The 15,035-nt window shown below is 40.7% G+C and overlaps 1 protein-coding gene across 2 annotated transcripts in view; it reads left to right on the plus strand.

Moving 5' to 3' along the window:
• LOC103177167 (copper-transporting ATPase 2) overlaps positions 1–15,035 on the plus strand; it is a 55,493-nt gene that overhangs the window by 30,771 nt on the left and 9,687 nt on the right. For both annotated transcript variants that reach the window (XM_007891204.2, XM_007891203.2), the window contains 7 exons: positions 1,046–1,279; positions 2,767–2,858; positions 8,612–8,739; positions 10,953–11,107; positions 12,317–12,451; positions 13,557–13,751; positions 14,496–14,678. In XM_007891204.2, the coding sequence (XP_007889395.1) occupies positions 1,046–1,279; positions 2,767–2,858; positions 8,612–8,739; positions 10,953–11,107; positions 12,317–12,451; positions 13,557–13,751; positions 14,496–14,678 (1,122 nt within the window). The remainder of the gene's footprint in view (positions 1–1,045; positions 1,280–2,766; positions 2,859–8,611; positions 8,740–10,952; positions 11,108–12,316; positions 12,452–13,556; positions 13,752–14,495; positions 14,679–15,035) is intronic.

Here is a 15,035-nt window from a genome sequence, read left to right on the forward strand (position 1 = left end):
GGGGATGGAAATTAACAAGCCACACTGTTTCTGCGTCAGTTTTTTGGCATTCAATATTTTCCAGCAAAACTGGACTGTTATGATCCTGTAAGAGAATTTCAAACCATTTCACTCCCTGCTCCCATATGTTTTGATGTCTTTCCACTCCCCACCCACCCCACACACCTTTTAAAATGTCTTTACCTCGCTCAAATATTGTAGCACTTTTCATCATCAGAGGAAGGAGACGTGTGACTGATGGTTTAATGTAATGTACGTTTTGCTGCAACGTACACCAAATGCACTCAAGCAGTTGTTTATCCTGTTATGACTTGGAAACGTTACTGGGAAGAAATTCCCTCTGGGTCTGGATGTACTCTATGTTGTTTGTATTTCAGTCTGCCTAGAGTTTGGCAAAGTTTTCAATTCAGTCCCCCTACGTTTGAAGACTGTTTTCTGTAAGTCCTTTAAGAATCTGTCTGCCAAATTTATATTAAAAAAGTTTCAAAGTTGCTCAAAAGAAAATTCAGGCCAATGTTTCAGTGGGATGTCTTCCGATAAGTGAATGCATCTGGTATGATTCGTATAATCTGGTATGATGGGACTTGTATAGTCTAAGATGGCACTTCAATGCAGTACTGGGTGGGGGATGCTGAATTTTTGGAGGTGACGTGCTCTCAGATGAAATATTAAACTGAGGCCACATTACCCTGTTTGGGTGGATGTTGAAGGTCTCACGGCACTATTCGAAAACTGAAGGAAGTTTCTCTTGGTGTTCTGGCCAGCAATCACCCAGATAAAATTGGTCACTCACTTTATGGCTATTTGTGGGACATTGCTGTGCCAAATTGGCCGCAAAAGGCACAGTCACTGCATTTTAGTGTATGCACTTTCAAATCCCAATATATCTTGTAAGGTGCTTTAGGACATCCTCCTGATATGAAAGATACTATACCAAATGTAACTATTATTATTACTAATAAGATGAATACATTGTCCTGTTGTGAAGGTGCTATGTGGACCTGTTATTGAAATACAACTGCTAATTTTCTTTTTGTTTTAACAGTTTATTGGAGGATGGTACTTTTACATTCAAGCCTACAAGTCTCTCAAACACAAAACAGCCAATATGGATGTGCTCATCGTTCTGGCTACAACCATTTCTTATTTGTACTCCTGCGTGATACTGATTGTAGCCATGGCTGAAAAGGCTGATCAAAGCCCAGTAACATTCTTCGATACTCCACCAATGTTGTTTGTCTTCATTGCTTTGGGGAGATGGCTGGAACACGTGGCAAAGGTAATGACCAATTTACACAAGTTAATCTTTGACGTATCGTCAAAACACTTGACTTGTAAGTTTAATGATAATTTGGTCACTCAATCCATGACTGTTTGTGGGACACAGTTGGGCGCAATTGGCTACTGTGTTTCGTCCACAAAATATACAGTCAATTCACTTTCCAGGATATTCTATGAAGCACTTTGAGACATCTAGAAAACGTGAAAAGCGCTATATCAAAATGCAAGGATTATTATTTTTTATTATATAAATTTTACCGACATGAAACGGGCTGAAATTTGACTGCTAGATTTACCCAATTACGTTCTTACCAATCATAGTTAAATGTTCCTTTGCTTGTACAATAATTCTAACAGAAGAGCACTATATTTCCGAACCAGATTGTTGCTAATTTCATTCATGCGAACATAGGAGGAGCCCATTCAGCTTATTGCCAGCATTGACAACCAAGCCTTCAGTCACTATGCCTTTAACCTCTGGAAATCCCTGCCTCTATTTCACTCTCTCACCCCCTCTTTATCTATCTTTAGACACTATCCTACATGAAGGGTGCTATATCAATACAAGTTGTTCTGCTGAACCTGTTCCAACTTCTTGTTAAATCATGGCTATCTCACCTTGTTATAGCGTGGGATTTTATGGATTCCAATAACCATGTTAAAATGTGGTTCCATTGTATCTAACTCCCAGACCGTGGCTTCTGCGGCATGGTAATTCACATTTGCGTGAACTGTTTTCTGCTCTCCCTTCCTACAAGTTTAGCTCCCTAAAATTAAGATGATATTGCTTTTTTTTCCCATCACTACTATGAAAAGCGCTATATCAAATGCAAGGATTATTATTATTATCTGAAGAGTTGCAAACTATCTTATCAATTCCCTTCATGAAACGCCTGAATCAGATTACTCCTTAACCTCCTCAGCTCAAAGGAATGCAAAGTAACTCTACCAGGCCTCTCATTCGTAGCTCAACCTCTTCCCAGCTACTAATCTAATGACTGATGATTATAGTCCTTGATGAAGCCCACTTCAATAGGGTAGTATTCGCCTCTATTGCATGTTCTATGTTACTAACCTTTTTTGGGTATCCTTGTTTCTGAAGAAGAGACCAAACATTTATGAAAATTAACTTTTCTTTAAAAATTTCAGTGCTGCAACAAGGGCATTGGGACCTGGACTAGATAAAATCAATCATAAATTGTTTGTATTTCAGATCAATACTATAGCCTTAGTGTTATGGCCTGTATACTGAATGTTGGTAATGCATTGCCTCTTAGGTGTTATTATTCAATTAACTTAGGTTATGTAATGGTTCAGTATTGCCCACAAACAATATAAAGTCACTTTACAATATATTCTGTGAAGGTCTTTGAAATGTCTTCCGAACATGAAAGACGCTATATCAAATGTAAGGATTATTACTAGTATAGTGTACTGTGCATCCTGAAAGTCCTTAATTACTTTTGCAATCTTTCATTGTTTCAGAGCAAGACTTCAGAAGCACTGGCTAAACTCATGTCCCTTCAGGCGACAGAAGCTACACTGGTAACTCTGGGATCAGACAACTCCATTCTTGGGTAACCTAACAAGAAATTTAACCTAACGCATCGTAATGATCTCCAGTCAATATTTTTAATTAGTTTTTTCCAGGCTGGTGTGCTTACTACATCTAGTAAGATGTAATAAAGTTTACATTTATATGACCTTTCACTTCAGGAGGACATTTCAATGTGCTTCACACAGCACTGGCTAGGCACCCGAGACAGTTGGGGGAGGAAGGGAAAATGATCAATACAGCAATTAAAGAAACGAGTCTCAAGGCAGACTTTGAAAGTGGAGAGGGAGGGAGAGAGTGGGAGAGACTCTGAGGTGGAGTTCTAAAATCTTAGGTTTTTTCAATGTACAGGTTATTGTGTTTTGCCATTCTCAAGTATTATTTTTCCCCCTTCTTCCTCTTTTGAGAACCTCTGCAGCACATGCTCTTTGCTGGCTGAGAGGATAATAATAATCCTTTGGTATAATGCCTTTCATGTTGACAGGATGTCCCAAAGTGATTCCAGGATTTACTGTTAAAGTGCAATGACTGCGTTTTGTGGGTGAACGTAGCTGCCAATTTGCACACACGATGTTCTACAAACAGCCATAGAGTGAGGGAACAATTTTATTTGGGGGATTGTTGGCCAGGACAACGTTGAAAATGTTCTGTTTTCAAATAGTGCCATGAGATCTTCCACTCCACCTGAACAGGCAGAGTGGCCTTAGTTTAACATCTCATCCGAAGCACGGAAAGACGGCTCTTTTCTCTTTCTGTGACCCCAGACTCTAGGAATCCTTCAGGCATTTCTGAGTGGACTTTATTATAATAATAATAATAATAATCCTTGCATTTGATATAGCGCTTTTCAAGTCGGGAGGACGTCCCAAAGCGCTTCACAGAACACACTGTACAGTGAATTGACTATATTTGTGGGCAAACAAGGCAGCCAATTGCGCACAGCAATGTCCCACAAACAGACGTAGATTGAAAATGACCAATTTATTATTGTTTTGGGTTTTTGGAGGGATTATTATTATGCTCTGTGTGGAGTAAGGAAACTTGCCCAAGGTTTCGCCCTCTGCCTGGAATTGAACTCAGGTCTCTCACTTGCAAAGCGAGTGCTCTAACCACTGAGCTACAGACTTTCTACTGCAGTGGTTTGGTTAATAATATCAATAAATTTAACTTAACTAAACAGATCTTTATTGGATTTTGCGATTAAAAACGTGTATTAAAGCTGGTGTAGAAAGAAGCAATTATAAATCTGTGGTCTAGGATTTTCCTTTTTTTTCTGAGGGGTCAGCCTGACACGTGCAGAAATCTATCCCCATGCTGAAGAGTACCCAAACCAGTATGATTTCTCCCACAAAATAGTCAATTTACTTTACAGTATATTCTGTGAAGCGCTTTGAAACTTCTTGAAGATGTGATAAGGCACTATATCAAATAAAAGGATTATTACAACAGCAACAACATTTATAGAGTGCTTTTCACGTCGGGAGGACGTCCCAAGGCGCTGGACAGTTGGGTCAGGACCCAAGCAGGGGGGAAATGGTCAGGGTGAGGGAAGGGAGGGAGCGAGGAGGGGGTAGAGAGTCGAGAGGGGAGCTGAAGGCACAGTCCAAGAGAAAGGTCTTGAGACCAGCCTTGAAGGAGGAAAGGGAGGAGGCGGCGAAGGCACCGGGGATAGAGTTCCAGAGCCTCGGGGCTGAGAGGCTGAAGGCCCGGCCACCGATGTTAGGGCGGTTGGGGCGGGGGATGTGGAGCAGACGGGAGCCAGAGGAACGGAGGGTACGGGCAGGTAGGTAGGGGAATATTATTATTTATTATAACTGCCCCTTGTCCCTGAACAGTGGTGGCATTCCATTATGGTGGCCTTTCCCTCTATTTCTGGAGTCTAAAATTTCTCATATCCTTAGGTTTTAGACTTAAAATGTAATATTGTGCAGAACTTTGGAAAGCTGATTCTCCCAGTGGAGCACTGCACATGTGCCGAAGGCCAGGTTAGCATTTCAGTGTTAGAGAGCTGGGAACAAAACCTTCCCTCTTAACATTATTGGGTGCACATACCCTTTAAACATAACTGTTTTATAAATTAAAACATTCTCAATACATGTGAATAGTGCTCCGTTACTGTCAAGCACTCTGAGATGCTACCCTGTGTGAGTGGCACTATATAAATGCAAGTTGTTGTTGCTGTTGTTGTTCTATTGAAATTGCAATACAAACCCAAATTATACTGCATCGATTCTATTTTTAAACCAAAGCTGGATCGCTCTTTCAAAGAGCCAGCACAGGCACAATGGGCCAAATGACCTCCTTCTGTGCTGAAATATTCAATGATTCTATATCAAATCGATGTATGATGTACCAGAGCGTCAGCCTTTGAGTTGAAAGTCATAACATATGGCCTGAACCTACAACCCTCTGACTCGGAGATGAGAGTGCCGCCAACTGAGCCAGTTTGACACCTGGTTCAGCATAATTAAGCATAACAGGTGTATAGACTTGCAGAACATTACACACATGGCTCATTGGCAGGCACATCCATATGTCGAAACCAGCGACACAAAAGATAAGGAAATATTATCAGTGTATTGTTATGGGCGATGTCTTTTAGCAAGATTATACAAAGAAGTGAGTGACTGAATATTTTGCCAAGGACTCTGTGTACTCTATCACATAATTGTCCTACAGCATTAATCTCGCAACAGCAATCTCTGTTTTAGCAGTGTGAACTTTTCTCATTTCCAGCAGCAGTTGCACATTTGGTCTCTGTGGGTGAGACTGCTGATTTGTGCTGAATCATATCCACGAGAAATTGTGCTCAGACTTCCCACAATTGCTTAACAGAAATCTCTTTGTTTGGCAGACAGAGAAATTCACCCGCAGGTCTGGGCTGGGTTGCAGCTCGTGTACCAGAGGTGAAAAGACCTAGCACAAATCTCTTGTACTGCTTAATGTTTTTAATGCAGGTGAAAGAGAACTTAATATAGCAGGCAATAATAATAACAGTCCTTACATTTGATATGATATGACTGTTTGTGGGACACTGCTGCGTGCAGTTGGCTGCTGTGTTTTGCCCACAAATATACAGTCAATTGACTTTGCAGTATATTCTGTGAAGCCCTTTGAGACATTTAGAAGACGTAAAAAGCGCTATATCAAATGCAAGGATTATTATTATTATATTATATTGATATAGGATCTTTCACGTCAGGAGGAAGTCTCAAAGCACTTCACAGGATATGCTGTAAAGTGGAGAAACTATTTTTGTGGGCAAAAGCCCACCTTGGTTGACCCACCTTGCCCTGTTTTATGTTGTCTTCTGCATGTTCCATTACTATTTTCCATCCCTTACCGGCAAATCAGCCAATACTTGTTCATAGTATCATAGAATCCTAAAGCACGGAAGAAGACCATTCAGCCCATTGTGCCTGTGCAGGTTATCCAATTAGTCCCACTCCCCCGCTCTTATCCCATAGACTTGCAAATTTTCCTTTCCGAGTAAATATCAAATTCTCTTTTGAAAGTTATTATTGAATCTGCTTCCATCATCCTTTCAGGCAGTGCATTCCAGATCGTAACAACTCACTGCATAACTCATCTCCCCTCTGGTTCTTTTGCTAATTATCTGAAATCTGTGTCCACGGGTTACCGACCCACCCGCCAGTGGAAACAGTTTCTCCTCCATGAAATGTTTCACAGCTTCATTGTAAGATGGTTGATTTGCGTGAATTTCAGCTTGCATTTGACTGGACAACAAACAGCTGTGGATACTGCTCTTCCCATATTGGAAATTATTGCGTTGTACTTTTCTGGCAGAGCAGGAGATTAAACTCCATACATATCTAATATATGGGCCAAAAGTCCTTCTTCATTCAGACCAATTTTCTGAAGAGCAAAGTCCAAGCAACAACAACAACAAAATTACATTTGTATAGCGCCTTTCACGTCGCCTTAAAATGCGCTGGACTGACAGAGTTATGGACTTGAACTGAGGGTTGGGGAGGGCAGGGAGGGAAGCAGGGAGATCAAAAGCAAGGCCGAAGAGGAGGGTCTTGTGGTGTGTCTTGAAGGTGGCGAGGGAGGGGGCGAGACAGAGGGACTGCGGGATGGAGTTCCAGAAGGTGGGTGCAGAGTGGCGGAAGGCCCACCTGACAATAGTGGGGAGAGCAAGGCGGGGGATGTGAAGCAGGCTGGAGCTGCTGAGTGGAGGGAGCGGACAAGATGGTAGGGGGTTAGGAGGTCGGAGAGGTAGGGCCGAGCAAGACCGTGGAGGGCTTTGAAGATACTATTGAAATTGGTCTGAATGAAGAAGGACTTTTGGCCCATACATTAGATATGCATGGAGTTTAATCTCCTGCTCTGCCAGAAAAGTAAAAAGCATTAATTTCCAATATAGGAAGAGCAGTACCCACAACTGTTTGGTGTCCAGATACTATTGAATGAAAACTTAGTGTACCAAATAGGGAATATAGATCCCCCCTCCACCTCCTCATTTTGTTTCTCTTATGCACATCTCACATGTTAAACCAGGAGAATGTGAGGTACTTGATGTCAGAGAATTCCCCAAACTTTTCTAATCGGAAGATAAAATTGTAGAAATTATAGTGTTGGGGGAGAAGGCCACTGAGTTGCTGATGATGTTAGTTCGTTCACTGAACAATTCCCTGCTTTTTGCAGAGAGCCAAGGCTTGGATACCACACACTGTAGTTTGGGGTACTTTAATCAGCTACAACAGCATAGCTTGTTATTGAGAGCACTGTCTGGCAAGCTTCCTGCTGCATCTCCAGCTGGAACCACCCGACCCATTGGGGCTTTGGTTTGCTTGGTTAACTGGAAATGAGTATCAGGTCTGCCCTCTATGTCCTACTGATGTCAGTCTGGTGGTCTGCCATCAGCAGTTATGGTAACGTTGGGAATCTTTTTATTATGTGTCTATAATGGGAAAGCTCACTAGTTTATAATGGGAAGCTAGCTCACAGCAAATTAGTGTTAATTCTCATTTATATGCCATTCAGTACATTCTCTGCTGGTGATTAAGTTAATAAATTGTGCACACTGTGGATATTGGCACTGTGTCTTTGCTGCTTCAATAATCTCTGAAACTAGCAGCTAGTTTTGGCAATCAACATACGATGAGCTGTTTCTGTGGAGCGCTTTGAAGTATTCTGCCGACCTGAAAGATGCTATATAAATGTAAAGTTGTTGATGATACCCCATCCCCTCCCATGTGTCTCCATTTGAAAGAAAGAGGCTTCTTTTAAGAAAGACCATAGCTAAGACTACTTTGTGTTAAGCAGAAAGCAGTCAAAGAAGATCACAGTAAATAGTGGTAATGCTCGGTTGTTTGGCTTTCATTATCTTTCTGTTTCTCTAACTACTGATTGTGGGCCACTGCTGTATCCAATTGGCTGCCTCGTTTAAACCATAAAATACCTAGTCAATCCACTTCACAATATATCCTGTGAAGCCCTTTGAGTCATCTCAAGGACGTAATAAGGCATTATGTCAAATGCAAGGCTTATTATTATTCGCATCTGATGGCTGGGTCAATAAATTGGATGAACTGAGGTTACTGGGACCTTGCCTTTGTTGCTTCAATAAACTTTCCCACGGGGATAGAGATATTTCAATTAATGTATCTTTGCTAGTGTGTTTTTTTGCAAATACATTTTAGGGACCATTGTGCTGACAATGGAAAATGAAGCAATGTGCATTTTTACAATCTTATCAGTTGGCAAAAAAATTGCAAGGAGAAACCTTACTTGCGAATTTGTTTCTTTTAGTGAAGAGCAGGTAGATGTCAACCTTGTACAGAGGGGAGACATTATAAAGGTAGCCCCTGGGGGCAAATTCCCTGTGGATGGAAAAGTAACTGAAGGATGTTCCATGGCAGATGAATCCCTTATTACAGGTATGTGTTTGATCCTGTTTCTTGGAAGTACATATAAAGAAAGGACAAGCATTGGGGAATTCCACTGCTTGTGATTGTTTTTATCGCCAAATCATTACATGCTAAAAAATAGCTTGTCACTTTACCAGGATGAGAATCACACAATGACATCGAGATTTGGAAAACAATACCCATTAAATCTAGGGATTTAGCGTTTGCAAAATCTCATACAGCACAATGGAATTCTAATTTAGTTTTTAAGATTCCTCATAATATTCCCATAGCATATTTTTCTTTTCTCTATCTTTGCGTGGTGGTGATGGAACAGTGGCTCCTCATGGCTATTCCAGTTAGAATGTTGTTTTTCTCCAAGAAAATGACATTCGTTTAGCAATGCTGCAATCTGGAATGCCCAGATTAGCAACACATGGAATGTCTTGAAGGTTGTTCATGATGGGCGTTTTCATTGAGCTAACTAAATATTGTGATCCACGGTGACGTGCGATATAATCAAATGTGGGATTTTCAATAATAATTATTTATTATTAATGATAATACATTTCCCTGTTGCCCTAGTTTTCAATCTCGATCCACTATCATGTTTCTTCCACAAATAAGACTAAAGTTTAGGACTTGCAAGAATTTTTGTGTAAACGTTATCATGTTTTGGGATTAATTGTTAAATGGTTTATTTATTTATTATTTATAAAACCTGCGGGATAAAAATGTGAAGATTACTATAGGTTTTTTTATTTGTAATTCACAGAATCCCAGTATTCATTCACCAAGGGGGATATTCTACAGTGAAGTCAGGCAAAGCAAAGCTACAGGAGACTAAGCAAGGAGCCTGGAAGAATTTCCCACAAATGCATGATTGTGGAATTTATAGAGTGTGAGGAAATTAGCAAATTTTAACCAGCAACATTTTCTAACTGAAATGCACTTATTTTTGCAGAAGAATCTTTGTAGTTTTATTAGTACAGTACGCATTATCCTGTCTCATTGTCCCCAAGATTCAGGGTAGTGAGGAGTCCAAACAAAATGAAGAGGGAGTGAGAGAGCAAATAGAAAGCAAAGGGGAGGAGAAATCAAGAGAGTCCAGAATGAGAGCAAGTAGCATTCTTAAAAATATTGGATCAAAAACCATTTCTGTTTCCAAAAATGTTGCGAATGATATGGAAACAGTGCATTGTTTGTATGTTTTTCTTGTTAATGTTTGTACTCTAGTGAATATGAGGGAATGTGTACATAATTCCATAATGTGTACATAAATGAATATGAGGGAATGTGTACATAATGAGTGTGTAATGGAGCAAGTGCAACGGTGCTGGTAAATCGGTTGTCTGTCAAACAGGATTCAACTGCATCCAGAACCTACTGAGTTTGGGTCATTGAGGCGAAATTCCTCCGTCAAGAATTGTTGATCATTGCAGAATTGATCAGCTGACTACCGAGCCTCCTGTCTACGTTTTGTAACCCATTTCAAGTTACTTGAGAATTTAGTGGAGATTGCCTTGGAACCTTCCCTCAGTAATGAGAAATGTTGAATTATATTCTCATTACTTTTGATAGTTTGGTAGTATTTTCCTTCTCCTTGCGCTTGTCCACAGTTGGAGAGAGGAGCTATGAGGAATAGCTGGATGGGAGGGGGGCGGGTGTCAAACGTGAAAGGAGATATAACTGAGGGTTCCTAACCTCTGTTATATATAGTATGGTCCCTGCCTCCGCTCGGCTGTCTCAGACCTCCTGTTCGTCCCTCGTTCCCTCCGTTCCACCATCGGTGGCCGTGCCTTCAGTCCCTACTCCCCGAAACTCTGTAACTCTCTCCCTTAATCCCTCCGCCTTGCCCCCTCCCTCCTCACTTTCAAATCCCGCCTTAAGACCTTCCTTTTGGGTTATGTTTACAGTCACCTCCCCCTGGCTCAGGGTCAGACTTCACCACTGTCAAGCGGTCCAGGCGCTACCCCGCATGAAGGGAGCACAAGTTGTTGGTGTTGATAGTTGGGATAGAAAAAATCAATCCAGAATTGATAGACTAAACTAAGGCACCTGAGCAGGAGGGCATAGATTCATGAGATGACAATGTGGATTACTATTCTGCAAGGATAAGATTAAATGGCCTGTAATGTAAAGCCACTGTTATCTGAACCTCAGCTTGTGATTATGTTTGTTTGCAGGCTGACTGCAACCATGTAAAATATTAACTTTTATTTTTTTAATGTTTATTTTTGCAGGGGAGCCCATGCCTGTTACCAAAAGGCCGGGAAGCACAGTGATTGCTGGATCTATTAATGCTCACGGCTCGCTGCTCATTCAGGCTACTCATGTTGGTGCAGACACTACCTTGTCACAGATTGTTAAATTAGTAGAAGAGGCACAGACATCAAAGGTAGTTCTGCCAACCGGTCCCTGAACCCAGTCGAGCAATATTTTACAAGGTCTCAAAGTGGGTTTGGATGAAGTAGGCCCTTTAGCCTCTTCCCTCTGGAATACCACCCACTTTACCATCTTCCAATCATAGCATCAGGGTGTGTTTTTTAAACGAGTTCAGAGACATGGCTTCAACCACCATTCCTGGTAGCCTGTTCCAGTCATTAATTACTCTCTAGTAAAGAAAACCTTTCTAGTATCTGTCCTCAAATTGCCCTTTGCAAGTCTAATCCTCTTCTGTTGTCTTTGTGCATCCGAAAGTATTGTTCTGGGTTCACTTTTTCAATCATTTAATATTTCATACAACTTTAGAAGGTTTCCCACTAAGACATCTCATTTTAAGGCTGAAGAGCCCTAGCTTGTCTAATCGTTGTTCATAACTCATTCGTCTTATACTGGGGATCATCCTTGTTGCTGATCATGGCCATGTAAGACTTGTTATGTGAGACTTGGTTTAGCATCTCATCCGAAGGACATAAATAGCATTTTGGAGCATGCAGAATTTATCATTCGTAATGCAGTCACAATTCTAAAGCCGTTTTTTTGCAAACCCACCTCCATAAGACTGAATTCAATAATTTTTGACTATTTGTAAGTAAACAAAAACAGCCAATTTGCATACAGCAGGGTCTCACAGACAACCTATTTTACTGGAGGATTATAGGCCAGGATACAGTCAGAAACTCTCTTCGATTAGTGCCAAAGGATCTTTAACATCCACCTGAAGAAACAGATATGATTTTAATATACCATCACATCTGAAGGGTGGCACCTCCCAGCAGTTTAGCGCTCCCCTAACACCGCCCTAACTGAGTGCTACCAACTGAGCCAAGTTGACACACAAATTTTTTGTGGTGACAGTTTAGAGGACAGTTATTCTTTCAGAGCTGTGCTAATCTTGGAATTACTCAATGCTGTCACAGGGATCTCAAAAAGATATTTCATGCCCTGCTAAACATCGTTAAACTGACGGTAATTATTTGTGAAGGGCTATGAGACTTGATGTGTCAAAAGTGCTACAAAAATGCAAGTTATTTCTATAAATCGTACAGATGCAGAATGATGAGTCAAAAACAAGAAAAAGTTTGCTGTTCACACAGATTTACAATTCATGTGATTTTTGTCTTTCACATCATGAATCAAAGTGAAATATTTTCTATTTTTTCAGGCACCGATTCAGCAGTTTGCTGACAAGCTAAGTGGATATTTTGTTCCGTTTATTGTTGTTATTTCAGTCATTACGTTGATCGTCTGGATAGTCATCGGTTTCTTGAATTTCGACATCATGAAGCAGTACTTATCAGTAAGTCTCAGTAAAATGCCTGAATGTGTGGAGTGTGATTCATTCTGGGAGACATTTGAGTTTGCGGTATTGTCCTTTTGTGAGGACAAAGTTAATTCTTATACAGCTTCGGCCTGGGCTTTGCGTGCCTTAATAATGATCTTTTACTGAGATACATATCCCTGACTGTCCAGTGCCTTGAGACGTCCTCTTGACACGAAAGGCGCGATTCAAATGTAATTTGTTGTTGTTGATATACAATTGTACTAATCAGAAGATGTGGGTTGTGATGGCGTGTAGGAGTATGTGGGTCACACCTGGAAAACAAACTTGCAGCGAGGGTTTTAATAACAAAAGGATAGGTTTATTTTGATATAATGAAACTATTGCTTTTTATCCCCACCTGAGGACTGAGGACCTTAAAGTCAACCCATAGGTAGGGAGGGAGTCAGTGGACCGTGGCGCGTAGTGGGTAATGGAGCGCACAGAGTTTGATGAGGTTGCGGGCAGCAGAGTCTGGATGAACCAGGAAACCACTCTTTTTTTTAAAGTTTATTTTTCCCCCTTTTTGAGCAAGATAACTTCATAACTTATTTTCCAAATATTTCCCGCTTGTGTTTTTTTTAGAAAAAATTCTTTAACTCCACACTCCCTCACAATCTTGCAGTCCAATGAAACACCCTAAACTTCTTGTCCTTGTACAACTTGCAGCCCCATTGCACAGCAGCTAATTTAATAGCTTTGTTTGTCATTTAAAGGATTGCATTTATTTGGTATCATTTGAAAAGAATTGCAGTGCTGAAGCTGATTAAAATATGTCCTTCCTGTAATACTCGTTGCATATGAAAAACTTTACAATATGCTGGGTTATCTTATCAAATGATGTTCAGAAATCGCATTTTTCCCCCAGGGTTGGCTTACAATATAATATGCAATAATAAATAAATAATAATATGATGATATACAGTGGCCAGTATAATCTAATAGTTGGAGCAGATTAAATGCATCCTTCCAGAAATATTTGGGGCATATAGAGAACGTTATAATGCACTGTGTTATCAGAAATGCTGTAGCAGTTTTTATCAATATTGACTTACAATCCAATGCTTGTCTTTTTTGTACCTAGAACTTTGGCAAAAATATTTCTCAAGCAGAGCTGATTGTCAGATTCGCATTTCAGACCTCAATCACAGTGTTGTCTATTGCCTGTCCCTGTTCTCTGGGTTTAGCAACACCTACGGCTGTGATGGTGGGTACAGGAGTAGGTGCGCAAAACGGCATTCTCATCAAAGGTGGGGAACCACTGGAAATGGCACACAAGGTAAGTTGGTGGCGTGGTCACACAGAGAGATTCAGAAGGGAAATGTATTTAATACATGGCTGCTTTAACAATAATAATCCTTGCATTTGATATAGCGCCTCTTCGAGACGTCTCAAAGCGCTTCACAGAATATACTGTAAAGTGAATTGACTGTATTTTATGAGTGAAACATCGCTTTGGGCGATCATAATATTGTTGATCACTTGGTTTAGATTGTCTGTTGACCCATTATGTTCTCAGGCACTACAACTGCATTTACTTTCATAATACATGACAGGGTATCCACCCGGCTCAGTTGGTGGCACTCTTGCCTCTGAGTCAGCAGGTTGTGGGTTCAAGCCTCACATTGGATTTTTCCACTCGTAATAGCTGACATTCCAAGGCAGTGCTGGGGGAGCGATGCATTGCTCGAGATGAGACGTTCTGAGGTCCTGTCTGCTTGTTGAGGTGAATGTTCAAGATCCCATGCCATAAAAGAAGGGAGAGTTGCATTCAGTGTCCTGGGCAAAAATCCTCCAAATAGAATTGGTTATCACTTCACAGCTGTGTGTTGGGCCATTGCTGTGCACAAGTTGGCTGATGTGTTTGTGGGCAAAATAAACAGTCATTACACTTTATAATAGATCCAACGTGAAAAGTGCTACATGAAATTACAAGAATTATTATTAAGCTTTGATAAAAATCCATCTTGTAGCTTTGATTCCTTCATACTAATAAACCTGCATTTTTTGTCTCTTTTTCCAGATCAAAGTGGTGATGTTTGATAAGACTGGCACCATCACACACGGGGTTCCTAAGGTAATGAGGGTTCTCATACTGGTGGACACAGCTCTTCTGCCGCTCAGGAAACTACTTGCAATTGTTGGGACTGCAGAAGCCAGGAGTGAGCATCCCCTCGGGAACGCTGTGACCAAATATTGTAAGGAAGTAAGTCAGATGTTCCAAACTTTGTTTCAAACAAAGATCATTTTCAATCTAGTTGCATTTCATATTAAAGTGAAGTGACATAAGCATTTCACCACGATACAATTTACATTAATACAATCCCTTTCCTCTTGAGGAGACGTATTAAAGCACTTTCCACAGCTGTGCGCAATTGGCTGCTGCAATTCGCCCACAAATATACAGTCAATTCACTTCAGTGTATTCTGCGAAGCACTTTGAGATGTCTAGAAGACATGAAAAGCGCTTTGTCAAATGCAAGGATTATTATTATACAATCCTATTTTGTTGCACTTTACATAACAGCTCTGGCAAGGTTATGGAGCAGTGTGAGCAGGTGAA

This window comes from Callorhinchus milii, unplaced genomic scaffold (assembly GCF_018977255.1).
Source record: "Callorhinchus milii isolate IMCB2004 unplaced genomic scaffold, IMCB_Cmil_1.0 Scaffold4, whole genome shotgun sequence".
Taxonomy (NCBI): Eukaryota; Metazoa; Chordata; class Chondrichthyes; order Chimaeriformes; family Callorhinchidae; genus Callorhinchus; species Callorhinchus milii.